The 12,906-nt window shown below is 45.1% G+C and overlaps 1 protein-coding gene across 1 annotated transcript in view; it reads right to left on the minus strand.

Annotated features, from left to right (window-relative positions):
* tkv (serine/threonine receptor kinase thickveins) overlaps positions 1-12,906 on the minus strand; it is an 82,597-nt gene that overhangs the window by 19,997 nt on the left and 49,694 nt on the right. Inside the window, exons 4-6 of the mRNA XM_080270421.1 lie at positions 11,474-11,600; positions 11,015-11,207; positions 1,489-1,786 (exon numbers count right to left, since the gene is read on the minus strand). Coding sequence (XP_080126547.1) covers positions 1,489-1,786; positions 11,015-11,207; positions 11,474-11,600 — 618 coding nt within the window. The remainder of the gene's footprint in view (positions 1-1,488; positions 1,787-11,014; positions 11,208-11,473; positions 11,601-12,906) is intronic.

The raw sequence follows: 12,906 nt of genomic DNA on the forward strand, positions 1-12,906 counted from the left end.
AAGTCTGCTATATAATACTCATCATTCATTTCACCAGGATGCTTTTTACTAAATATCAGTGTGTGCTATGGCTGGCAGACACACAGATGGAGAGATAGATAGAAATACAGATAGACAGACAGGAAGACAGACATGGATAGATACAATAACAAAGTCCACTCACCTTTCGTTTTAACCAGGATGTTTTTTATTAAATATTCGTGTGTGCAATGGCTGGCACAGAGACACGGATGGATAAGCAGATAGAAATATAGATAGACAGACAGACTGATAGATAGACAGATAGACAGGGAAACAGACATGGACAGATACAATGACAGACAGTCTACTCACCATTTGTTTTCACCAGGATGTTTCTTTTATCTGTGTGTACTATGTGGGGGCACTCACCATCCATTCACTCGATGTAGTGCTGTTCTCGAGTGTCTGCCCTTTCCTCTCCTCCATCTTTCTTTCTTTTCATCCTCTTCTGTCTTTCTTTCCTTCATTCTTTCCTCGTCCTTCTACCTACAGGTGACTTTACACTCCCTCTTCTGTCTTTCTTTCCTTCATTCTTTCCTCTTCCTTCTGCCTGTGGGTGACTCTACACTGAGTGACAAGCCAAATGGTTTCCTGTACACAAGGAAACTATTTACTAAGCTGGGTGGTAACCATTTAACCAAATTATGGCGCCTGGTGGTTTAGTGGGTAATTACGGCGCTCCAATCGGATTGAGCCGGTGCAGGTTTATATCCAAGGGGTGGTTGGGGTTTATTGCTCATGTAATGCCACTCAGGGATGAGTGAGGCTGATCACTCCCATCTTAAATGTCAGGACCAACTGCCTAATCCCGGGCTCCTACACTCCTCATGGGGCAACGTAGGATTGGATGATGAATGAACGAATGAATGTGTGCTATGGCCGGCACAGGGACACAGATGGACATATGGAGAGAGAGATAGATTGATAGAGAGATATAGAGACAGACATAGATATATAATGATAGACAGTCCACTCAGCTGATATTTAGGAGTGAATCCAAAGTCTGATACAGATGTTTTCATAGACAAACACACATGACAGATGCAGGATATGTAAATACACATAGACAGATAGACAAAGACAGACAGATAAATACTAAGATTGAGTCCATTCACTTGATATATTTAGCAACGAGTCCAAAGTCTGCTATACATGTCTCCATTTTTTTTTTAACAGGATGTGAAGCTACAGTATACAATGGAAACCTTTTGGCCTATCAGATGAAGCCAGGATTCCGGGAGCTTGAATGATGAGTGAATGGAAGCAAGATCTATTGAACTGGGCACTTTGGCTATCTGGATGCTGCTACTCCTCATCCTTCCCTAGCATGAGAAATGAGGTCTAGATGATGATGATGATGATGATGATGATGATGAATGATGTGTTCATACTCAGACACACAAGACAGATAAAAGATATATATAAATACAGATAGACAGATAGATAGATACAGATAGATAGACATACCTGACATACTTAACAGCCAGCCCAAAGTCTGCTATACAACACTCTCCGTTCTTTTTCACCAGGATATTCTTTGACTTGATATCCCTGTGTGCGATGGCTGGCTTGCCCTTGGTGCCAAAGATCTCTGTGTGGAGGTGACAGAGACCACAGGCGGTGGAGAGGCACAGGCGCACCATGGAGTAGTAGTTGAGGGAGGTCTTCTGAAGGTAGTCGTGTAGGGAGCCGAGAGGGTGATAGTCCGTGATTAACAGCATCTGGGTTAGTGAGCCGGTGCCTTTGATGTCCGCTGCGATATAACCTGCCCAACAAATACAATACAGTCATCTCTCAATTATCCAATGTAACTCAGCCAATCCTCACACCAAATAATGCAAAATGCCGGGTACTGCATCGGTACCTCCAACTGGATATCCATTCGGCACTGAGCTGGAAAATGTATCATTACCTGAGCTATCCATTTCAATCCTCTATCCAAAAACTTTCCAACAATATTGCCTATGGGTAAAGGATTAAAATCAAGCATGAAATACAATACAGTACTGATACAGTACATATCACACAATAATACAGAACATAATATAATCATAACCATACTGTACTCACCCAGTGCTGGCATGGATGGAGGGTAGATACACACATATATGTCCTAACTATACAGCAGTCAAAACACTAGAGCCACTGAGGGGCCACAAGGGAAGCCACAACACTACAGCATTGAACAAGGCATGAGAGGCCACAGGCTAAGTCAGAGCACTGGGACACAGCCAATGCATGGGTCACAAATGCACAAGGCACAGATACGTCCTCACTGTACAGCATCCACGGAGAGAATGAGAGAGCGATGGCAGGCTTGGTGCACTGGGTGGGTCACTGCCACAATGCACTGTGACTGACTGGTGTGTTATGAAGCCTGCTCGGACACCGACTGGATCCCGTGTCTGAGCCAAATGATACGCATCACCGCCAAAGATTGTACAGTAATGCCAACTGTTTCCTGTTTCTGAGCCATATGTTGCCTAATTTTGCTGGACATATTTTTAACAGTGCCAAGCAAAAAGCACACGATATTCTGCTGGGCCAAATAATGCGACGATAGATAACTGAGAGATTACTGTAACAATTCCAGCATTAAACAACTACCAGCAACAATAAAAGCAACAACAACAACAAAACTGATAACAATACTACTAACAACAACAAGAACAACAACAAGAACAACAAAAATAATAATAAAAATAATAATAACAGTCAACATTCAAATAACGGGTGATCCTATGACGCAAAACTCACATAACATGGAAGGCAAAATCTGATGCCAAAGTTTAGTCACAACGCAAAAATGATGGACATAACACAGGTGGAGGAAACTGCCCATATTTTTTAACAACATACTACGCTGCTACAATAGACATAACACGGCCAGAGACCCCAAATTATGGTTCAATCACAACGCGGCAAACTAGGGTCACAACACTGTGGGAACAGACATAACGCGGCCAGTGACAGTCACAGTGGAGGTTGCATCAGCCTACAACGTATGGCTGTCACGTCAGTGTGTGGTGTGGTCACGGTCCACTGAGCATTCCTGCCCCAGTGAGCCTACCCTCTCCCCTCTGTCTGGCTGCACACGTGCTCTGTGTGATTTTTGCCCATTTTTTTGGCCACAGAACTCCACTCCACCTCCCTCCAGCAAGCCCACATCCTCTTCCATTCAAGGTGGGGAATCTTCCAGTGTTTGTATGTTCTGAAGTCTTTATTAGGCAGATAAATGTCTTGGAAAAAAAAAAAAACTGAAAATTACCCCAAAAAGTGAAAATGAGGCTGGCTTGAATACCACGAAACCCTTTAACATGTAAACATATGGCCCTATAACGAGGAATTTTCATAAAGCGGGTACAACATTCCCACGTTATGTGAGTGGTGACTGCACTGTAATAACAAGAATTATAGTAATACTGTAGATTATAATAACAGATAATATATAATAATAATAATAATAATAAGGTGACAAGCCAAATGGTTTCTTGTACACCAGGAAACCATTTACTACCCTGGGTGGTAACCATATAACCAAATCAATAATAATAATAACAACAAGAATAGGAATAATACTGCAATAACAATAATAATAACAGATAAGAAATATCTACACCAGGAAACCATTTACTATGCTGGGTGGTAACCTGTCTCTCTATCTATATCTATTGCCAGATGCCTCAATCCCGTTCGGGGTGGCCACAAACCAATCACCTCCACGTCGCCCTGTCCCCCGCCATTTCACTGCCCTGCTCCCAACTCACCCCCCTCCTCTCTCATATACCTGTCCACCCCATCCCTCCATCTCATCCTTGGCCTCCCCCTCCCTCTTCCCCCCTCCACCTCACTCACATACACTCTCTTCATCAGTCTTTCACCCTCCATCCTCTCCACATGGCCAAACCACCTCAGTGTATTCCTCCTAATGCTTCCTATCACATCCACATCCACACCACAACGCTCCTTTATATCCTCATTTGTCAGCCTGTCTCTCCATGTGACTCCACAGGCTCCTCTTAAATAACTCATTTCCACTGCTCTCACTCTTGTCTTGTGTCCTTCCAGCAACGTCCAAGCTTCACTTCCATACGTTAGAGTTGGTATCACAATACTGTCATGTAGTAACTTTTTCGCTTCCATGCTCACTTCCCTGCTTCTTATCACTGCTTTCAAAGGAACCAGCAACCTTTCTTCCCTGCTGTACCCTTTCAAGCACTTCACCCTCCAAACCTCCATCCTTACTCATCACACTACCCAAGTACAGGTAAGCCCTAAATTCACGCGAGGGTTAGGTTCCCAGACCCTTCGCGTATATGGTAAATTCACGTATGTGTTCTGCCCTTGTGTGTACATAATTACACATGTCTATACGTATATTACATCTGAATAATACCGTTTATGCACTACATACACCTTATAAACTAGCATAAAGTATTAAAAACAACAAAAATGTAAGAAATTTAAAACTGAAACCTGACAGGAACAGGCGTAGGTGGAGACACTTCAGCAGTCTGGTGCACTAGCCCTCACTGCCTCCCGTATGCTACATTCTGCCTTCTTTATTGTATGAACAGTTGACTCATTCACCCCAAACATGCAGTTCTAAGACAATTCACAGGCATAGGTGGAGACACTTTAGCACAGTCTGGTGCACTAGCCCTCACTGTCTCCCGTATGCTACGTTCTCCTTCTTTATTGTATGAACAATTGACTCACCCCAAACATACGGTTCTGAGACAATTCACCATCAAGTCAATTCACCGTCAAAACATGGACAATTCCTCGTCATTCTATTAACATACTTATTATTGATTAATCAATACTTTAATAACTAATTTTCAGGGGGATTTTATAACTCATATAAGTAAAAAACTAGTGTACTGCACTTGCTAAATAAACTGGTATGTAAATAAATGACGGGGAATCATCCTGACGGAGAATTGTCGCCGACATTCCACCCTGAAGTTTGTCCAACACTTTAACTTTGTCAGTGACACCACTTTACCAGCCCGCTTTGGTGTGTTACCACATGCATCACTAGCACTACGCTTAGGCCCCATGTTGGCAGACAAGGCAAGCAATCACTGGAAGGCAGAAAAATAAGCCACAAATAACGATTCTCGATCTCGAGTCACGCATGATTCGACAGTCGGATTCAAACTGACTGTGTGGTGAGTGGTAGACCGACCTCCCAGGCTCCCACACACACACACACACACACACACATACATATATGTATGCACATGGGCAGCAGGTAGGCATTTTTTATATTTTATTTATTTCTCTTGTATATTGAAATTACTTATTTGAATACTATAATTTTATGTTTTAATTACTGTACGAAAAATTCATGGATAACCGAAATCGAGTGAAAAAAGTTCCCGTGAATTAAGGGATTACCTGTACTTAAACGTACTCACATTTTCCAATTCCTCACCATCAAACCTCGCTGTACATTCACTGACTTCACCTCTCTCAAAGACCATCACTTTACTCTTCCCTACATTCACCTTTAGATTCTGTTTCTTACACATTCTCCCAAACTCATCCACCAAGCATTGCAGCTCTCTTTTGTCTTCACTCAACAACACAGTACCATCTGCAAACAACAATACAGGGAGTTTCCAAACATTACCCTCTCTCACCAGGGCCACTCCAACATCCACTACCCTACCTTGTACCTCTTTTATTACCCCATCCATGTACAGATTGAACAACCATGGAGACATGACACATCCCTGTTTCAACCCAACCTTCAAAGAGAAATATTCACTCAGTTCACCATCCACACGCACTGCAGTGGTAACCATATAACTGAATTATGGCGCCTGGTGGTTCAGTCAGTAATCAAGGCGCTCCAATTGGATTGAGCCGGTGCAGGTTTATATCCAAGGGGTGGTTGGGTTTTATTGCTCACGTAATGCCACTCAGGGACGAGTGAGGCCGGTCACTCTCATCTTAAATGTCAGGACCAACTTGCCTAACCCCGGGCTCCTACTGTACATTCCTCATGGGGCACTGTAGGATTGGATGATGGATGGCTGGATCTACATACCTATTTACAGCTGGATGCCATAATCCCATAAGGGGTGGCCGTTTGTCTTTGAATTAGGTGTTTTACGGTGAGGGGCACTAACCCTCTGCTAACCCACTTGTTGACGCTTAGGGAACATGTACAGTATAGGTTGGTTATATGGTTACCACCCAATGTTGTAAATGGTTTCCTGGCTTACAGGAAACCATTAGGCTTGTCATTCAATGTAAAGCCACCTGAAAAGGAAAGAAGAGTAATAAAAAGTGACAGGAAAGATGGGAGAAATAAGAAGAGAGGAGGACAGACAGAAAAAGAAGGGTAATGGTGAAGGAAGAAGTAGGCAGCACTACATCAAGTACGTGGATGTTGGCGAGACATAGGAAGAGAGGAAGAGAGACACAGAAAAAGAATGATAAAGCCGAAGGAAGAAGTAGGCAGCACTACATCAAGTGAGTGGATGATGGCTGCCACCACCTAACACTAACAATGAAGATGATGATGATGATGATGATAATCCATCCATCCACAATCCAGTCCTACTTCGCCCCATGAGGAGTGTAGGAGCCTGGGGCTAGGCAAGATGATCCTGACATTTAAGATGAGAGTGACCAGCCTCACTCATCCCTGAATGGCATCATATGAGCAATAATCCCCAACCACCCCTTGGATATAAACCTTCACCGGCTCAATCCGATTGGAGTGCCTTAATTACCCACTAAACCAACAGGCGCCATTATTTGGTTATATGGTTACCACCCAGCGTAGTAAATGGTTTCCTGGTGTACAGGAAATCATTTGGCTTGTCACTCAGTGTAGAGTCACCCACAGGCAGAAGGAAGAGGAAAGAATGAAGAAATGAAAGACAGAAGAGGGAGTGTAAAGTCACCTATAGGCAGAAGGAAGAGGAAAGAATGAAGGAAAGATAGACAGAAGAGGATGGAAGGAAAGAAGGAAGGAGGAGAGGAAAGGGCAGATACCTGAGAGCAGCACTACATCAAGTGAGTGGATGGTGAGCACCCTCACCTACCACAATAATAATAATAATAATAATAATAATAATATTATTATTATTATTATAAAAATAATAGCAGCAACAACAACAATAATCATAATAATAATAATAAAAATAATAATGATAATCTCCATGAGAACAGTAACTCATGATTGAAAGCATATAGGTTAGTGTGGATGTGGATGTGATAGGAAGCATTATGAGGAACACACTGAGGTGGTTTGGCCATGTGGAGAGGATGGAGGGTGAAAGACTGACGAAGAGAGTGTATGTGAGTGAGGTGGAGGGGGGAAGAGGGAGGGGGAGGCCGAGGATGAGATGGAGGGATGGGGTGGAGAGGTATATGAGAGAGGGAGGTGTGAGTTGGGAGCAGGGCAGTGAGATGGTGGGGGACAGGGCGACTTGGAGGCATAATGTTTGTGGCCACCCCAAACGGGATTGAGGCGTCTGGCAATAGATAGACAGATAGGTTAGTGAGCCTGCAATATAACCTGTGAAACAAGCCAATGAATTTAACCGAAGCATCTAAAAATACAACAATGGGCAATTTACACCTTAATTTGGTGGTGGCAGTAAGGTAAGTTAACCTAACTCTATTTTCCCCATAAGTACTTCTTTTCCTCATTCTGTTATATGAGTTTCCACTATCTGGGCAGTCCTCCACTGACATATCCCACTTGTATAACCAGACCTGCCTGTAGCCTGCACAACAATACAAGAACTCCATCACCTGTGCATCCATCCGTTCATCAAGATACTACAGGACAGTAATCACTCTAATATCTGGACGCCCAATATCCGAACATCCCCACTACCTGGACATAATCGTCCTGGGATCCAATATTCCCAAAATGGTCCGAAAACCCCAAAAAAAAAAAAAAAAAAAAAAAAAAAAAAAAAACGATTTTTTTCCCCGCCCGTAATTTGAACTTGCCGCGCGCGGCGTGGGAGAGCATTGTTGTGGCGCGTCATTCCTCCGATGTCCGATAGAGCACCGCTGCATCCTCCCCACTTTCCGCCTGTCTCTCGCCGCGAGTGCACGCTCGTCGTTATGGCTGCCCACGTGATCGTTTTTGTGGTGGTGCCTTACCTGCTGCAGGGCCTCCTGCTGCTCTCGGGCCTCCTCTTAGTGTGTGTGATGATGGCCCCGCCAACTGAGAAAAGGAAGAGAGTGGTGTTGACTCTGGAGAAGAAGCGGGAGATACTGAAGAAAGTAGATGCGGGGTGGTCTTCTTCCCACATTCTCCGCGAGTTTAACCTGGCCCGGTCTACTTTGTTCGATATCAAGAGATCCTGAGACAAACTCATGCAGTACACGGCTGACTTCTCGTCGAGAAGCAAACGCAACGTGGAAAGGAAGGTTATGTTTACCCCCAAGTTTGCAGAAATCGACCGATCCACGTTGATTTGGTATCGACAACAACGTGCTGCTGGTGTGATGGTACGTGGAACGGAGCTGAAGGCTGCTGCTGAGAAGTTCGCCAGGCTTCACGACGCCCTAGACTTCAAGGCATCCGAGGGTTGGCTCTTCGCGTTCAAGTTGCGGCATGGCCTTACCAACCGTAAAGCACATGGCGAAGCATTGGACGCTAACGAGGATGGAGTTGACGAGTTTCGACACAAGGTGAAGGGCTTGATCGACAGGGAGGGCCTAACTCTCGGTCAAGTCTACAACGCTGATGAAACTGGCCTATTCTATCGCTCGCTGCCAATGAAAACTCTAGCCGCGGAGACAGAGAAGCATGTACTGGGCCGCAAGCTCTCCAAGGAACGGATATCTGCTTTGTGTTGTGCCAGTGCTAACGGCATGCACCGGCTTAAGCCTGTTGTTGTTGGCCGCGCAAAGCAGCCTCGGTGCCTTCGTGGGGTGATGGATGTCCTTCCTGTCGTCTGGTACCATTCATTGAAGGCATGGTTCACAGCTGTGATCTTCAAAGACTGGTTTCACCGTCACTTCGTCAAGGAGGTCATCCATTACCAGATGAAGACACTGGGAATCCCGTGCGACCAGGTAAAGGCCCTCCTTCTCCTCGACAATGCACCTGCCCACCCGTGCGACAAGGACTTGGTTGCTGAAAATGGTCATTTTAGGTGCATGTTTCTGCCACCTAATACGACTACTCTCATCCAACCAATGGACCAAGGAGTGATCGTGGCAACAAAGCACCTATACTGTCGGAAGTTCCTGGACGAGGTGATGGTTGTTCTCGAGGACGAGGACGAGCGCAGGGAGGGACAGGACACACGAGGCAAGCGGACTTTGGAAAACCTTCACCGCTACAACATCAAGTCTGCGCTGTACAACTGGGCCACTGCATGGAAGGAAGTCCCTGTGAAGACTCTGGAAAATGGTTGGTCTCGTCTGCTTCTCGGAACAGATGTGGAGAACGATTTTCTAGGATTTGACGTGGATGACTTCCATGCATGGCTACGTACGCACGGCGATGATGTAGATGTGGACGATGTATGTGAGTGGTTGGATGACGACGAAGGCAATCCTGGGTATCAGACGTTGTCTGATATCGAGATCGCGTCTTCGGTTGCAGGTGTCAGTACCAAACTTGAAGATTCTGACGATGAAGGCGACGATGATGCGGACTCCTCTCAGCAGGACACTACTCCAGCCATCCCCTAGCTGAGTGCACTCCGGGAACATCTAGAGTTCGTCCTAGACTACCTGGAACACCCGGACTGCGACAGGGAGATGGGGTCCTTGGGACTCGTGGAGGAAGTGCGTGCTTTCAGGCAGCGCATCATCAATCGTCAGAATTGTCGGTCATTGCGTCAATCAACCATTGACAGTTTTTTCAGGCCCGTGACCCCTGCTGTGCCCAGCCCAGGCTCCACTCCATTGCCTCCCCAAGACAGGCCCTCATGCTCTGAGCAACAGCCCAGCGCATCAGCCACAGTGGAGTCACCGCTCGACGTGAGTTTGCGGCTGTCTTCAGAGTCGTCTGCAGTGGGTACGCCATCACCACGACCGAGCGATGCACCCCTAGGTCGCCTGCCAGTGATACTCTCGGACTCTGACAGTGAATAAACAGCAAGAACTTCTCCACTAAACCACACGGGAATTTAGAGTGCTGTGCAGTGAAAAAAACAGTGTGCTGTGTTAGGGATTTAAAGTTGTGAGAGAAAAGACTCAATAAAAAAAAAATTTAACGTAAATAGACTTGTTTGTTTTGGCTTTGGAAAATTATAAGAATGGGAAAAGTTAAAGTGCAACACTTAGTAAGTTACAATGGAGCATTATTTAGACAAGAGTGCACACTGTGAAGAGAACGGACTTCTGTGTGTGATTGACTAAGTTCAGTGCAAGACTTCAGGAACAGTGTACTGCAAGTGCTTCAGGAAATCCTTCTTACTGTCAGAGTCCGAGAGGAGGAGGTTATTCATCGAGGTGGCCAGGGACTTGCTGTAAGTAGGCAGAATGTTTCATACTGTACTTTTTTCCATACTATACTTACCTCATTTCACTCTTTAATGTCCTTTATTGGTGTGAATAGGGTGTTAGTAGCTATGCATGTGCAGTAGGAATGTTTTTCTGAGTTAGGCTAGGTTAGGGTCCATAAGTACCAGAATGTTTATCAATGTATGAACATACTTCTAAACCCTCATTTTATGTTTCTCTTGCATTTATTTCAGTCATTTATGTGCCTTATTGGTGTGATTTGGGTCTTAAATAGGTGCTATGCATGTCCAGAGGGAGTTGTATAGGTGTTTCTCTGAGTTAGGGTCCATAAGTACAAGTCCATAAGCTGGGGCCCAATATCCGGACAGAACCAATATCCGGACCTACCTATGGCTCTATTACGTCGGATATTGGAGTGATTACTTTTACCTCCAGTCAGATGACTTAATCCCACAATGGGTGGCCACAATTATCCATCAAAGCAACTCTCTACCTAATTACAATGGATAAACTTCACATCAGCCATACTCACACAGGATATTTTCATGCCTCAGGAGAACCGTCTGGTAGATCTCTGTTTCTCTGAACCAAGAGGCTTCGTCTGTTGTGAAAAATATCTTGACCGCGACCCTCTCCCCACGCCATCGTCCCAGCCACACCTCACCATAGCGCCCTTTGCCAACACTGTGTACTAGCTGGATCTGCTTGGCTATCGTTCGCTGGACCTGTTCCCAAAAAAGTACAAGTAATAATACTAACACTAATAATAATAATAATAGAAATACCATATGATGATGAGAAAAAACAATCATTGTATAAAAGGAGTTACAAAAGACACCACATGAGTGAATAATGTAACAGAGAAAATGATCTGACTTTGCCCAATGACTTACTGTTCTAAAAAACAGAATATCTTTATCCTTGTTTTAAGTAAACCCTTCCAGGAAGTTAGTTTACAGTGGATAAAAACCATACAAGAGTGAGTGCTTACCAGCAGAGGGAGTCCTGAGCCTGAGCCTGATGACTGCTCAATAAGGTCACTGAGTGTGTCATTGTGGCCCGCCATCAGACCAACCTGCTTCCCTCTCCTCATCCGCGTTCTCTGACGCTGACGATACCTGAAAAATTAAGTGGTGCTCATCAATGCAATGTACAGAAGAATCATTCATATCTATCTATCTATCTATTGCCAGACGCCTCAATCCCGTTTGGGGTGGCCACAAACAAATCGCCTCCAAGTCGCCCTGTCCCCCGCCATTTCACTGCCCTGCTCCCAACTCACACCCCCCTCTCTCATATACCTCTCCACCCCATCCCTCCATCTCATCCTCGGCCTCCCCCTCCCTCTTCCCCCCTCCACCTCACTCACATACACTCTCTTCGTCAGTCTGTCACCCTCCATCCTCTCCACATGGCCAAACCACCTCAGTGTGTTCCTCATAACGCTTCCTATCACATCCACATCCACACCACAACGCTCCTTTATATCCTCATTCGTCAGCCTGTCTCTCCACGTGACTCCACAGGCTCCTCTTAAATAACTCATTTCCACTGCTCTCACTCTTGACTTGTGTCCCTCCAACAATGTCCAAGCTTCACTTCCGTACGTTAGAGTTGGTATCACAATACTGTCATGTAGTAGCTTTTTCACTTCCATGATCACTTCCCTGTTTCTTATCACTGCTTTCAAGGAACCAGCAACCTTTCTTCCCTGCTGTACCCTTTCAAGCACTTCACCTTCCAAACCTCCATCCTTACTCATCACACTACCCAAATACTTAAACGTACTCACATTTTCCAATTCCTCACCATCTAACCTCGCTGTACATTCACTAACTTCACCTCTCTCAAAGACCATCACTTTACTCTTCCCTACATTCACCTTTAGGTTCCGTTTCTTACACACTCTCTCAAACTCATCCATATAATATGCTTAATATATGTAACCAACTTCCCTCCCTCTCCTTAACAGTATTCTCCCACACTGCCAATACCTGCCAAATACAGACACTGTTGCTGCTGATACTTCACCCCAGTCTGTCTGGAACCAGCAGACCCTAAACATCAACAACTGTGTCTGTGGGCCATCCTACACGTATTGTACATTACATACTGTACTCCATGTAGGGATTGGGCAACCCCTAGTGGTACACAGCACCTCACCAGGGGCACAACAGGATCCTTCCCACTGTCATGAGCAGGGACACAAGGAGGTTTGACTCCTGAGAGGGCATCACAGTTGCATTGCTCCACCCACAGTGCAAAATGCCACGACAGGCAGGTTCCTCATCATGCATCCTTAATATCTTCACTATCCACCACTACCCTTCCTTTATCAGTCTTCACACACTGATAACCTATGACATCCATGTTTCTGTCATCGCCTGCTTAGCCACCTTAAATACCGGTAGCTGTAAGAAGGAG

This window comes from Coenobita brevimanus, chromosome 40 (genome assembly GCF_032717465.1).
Source record: "Coenobita brevimanus isolate Jiangsu-jjx chromosome 40, ASM3271746v2, whole genome shotgun sequence".
Lineage (NCBI taxonomy): Eukaryota > Metazoa > Arthropoda > Malacostraca > Decapoda > Coenobitidae > Coenobita > Coenobita brevimanus.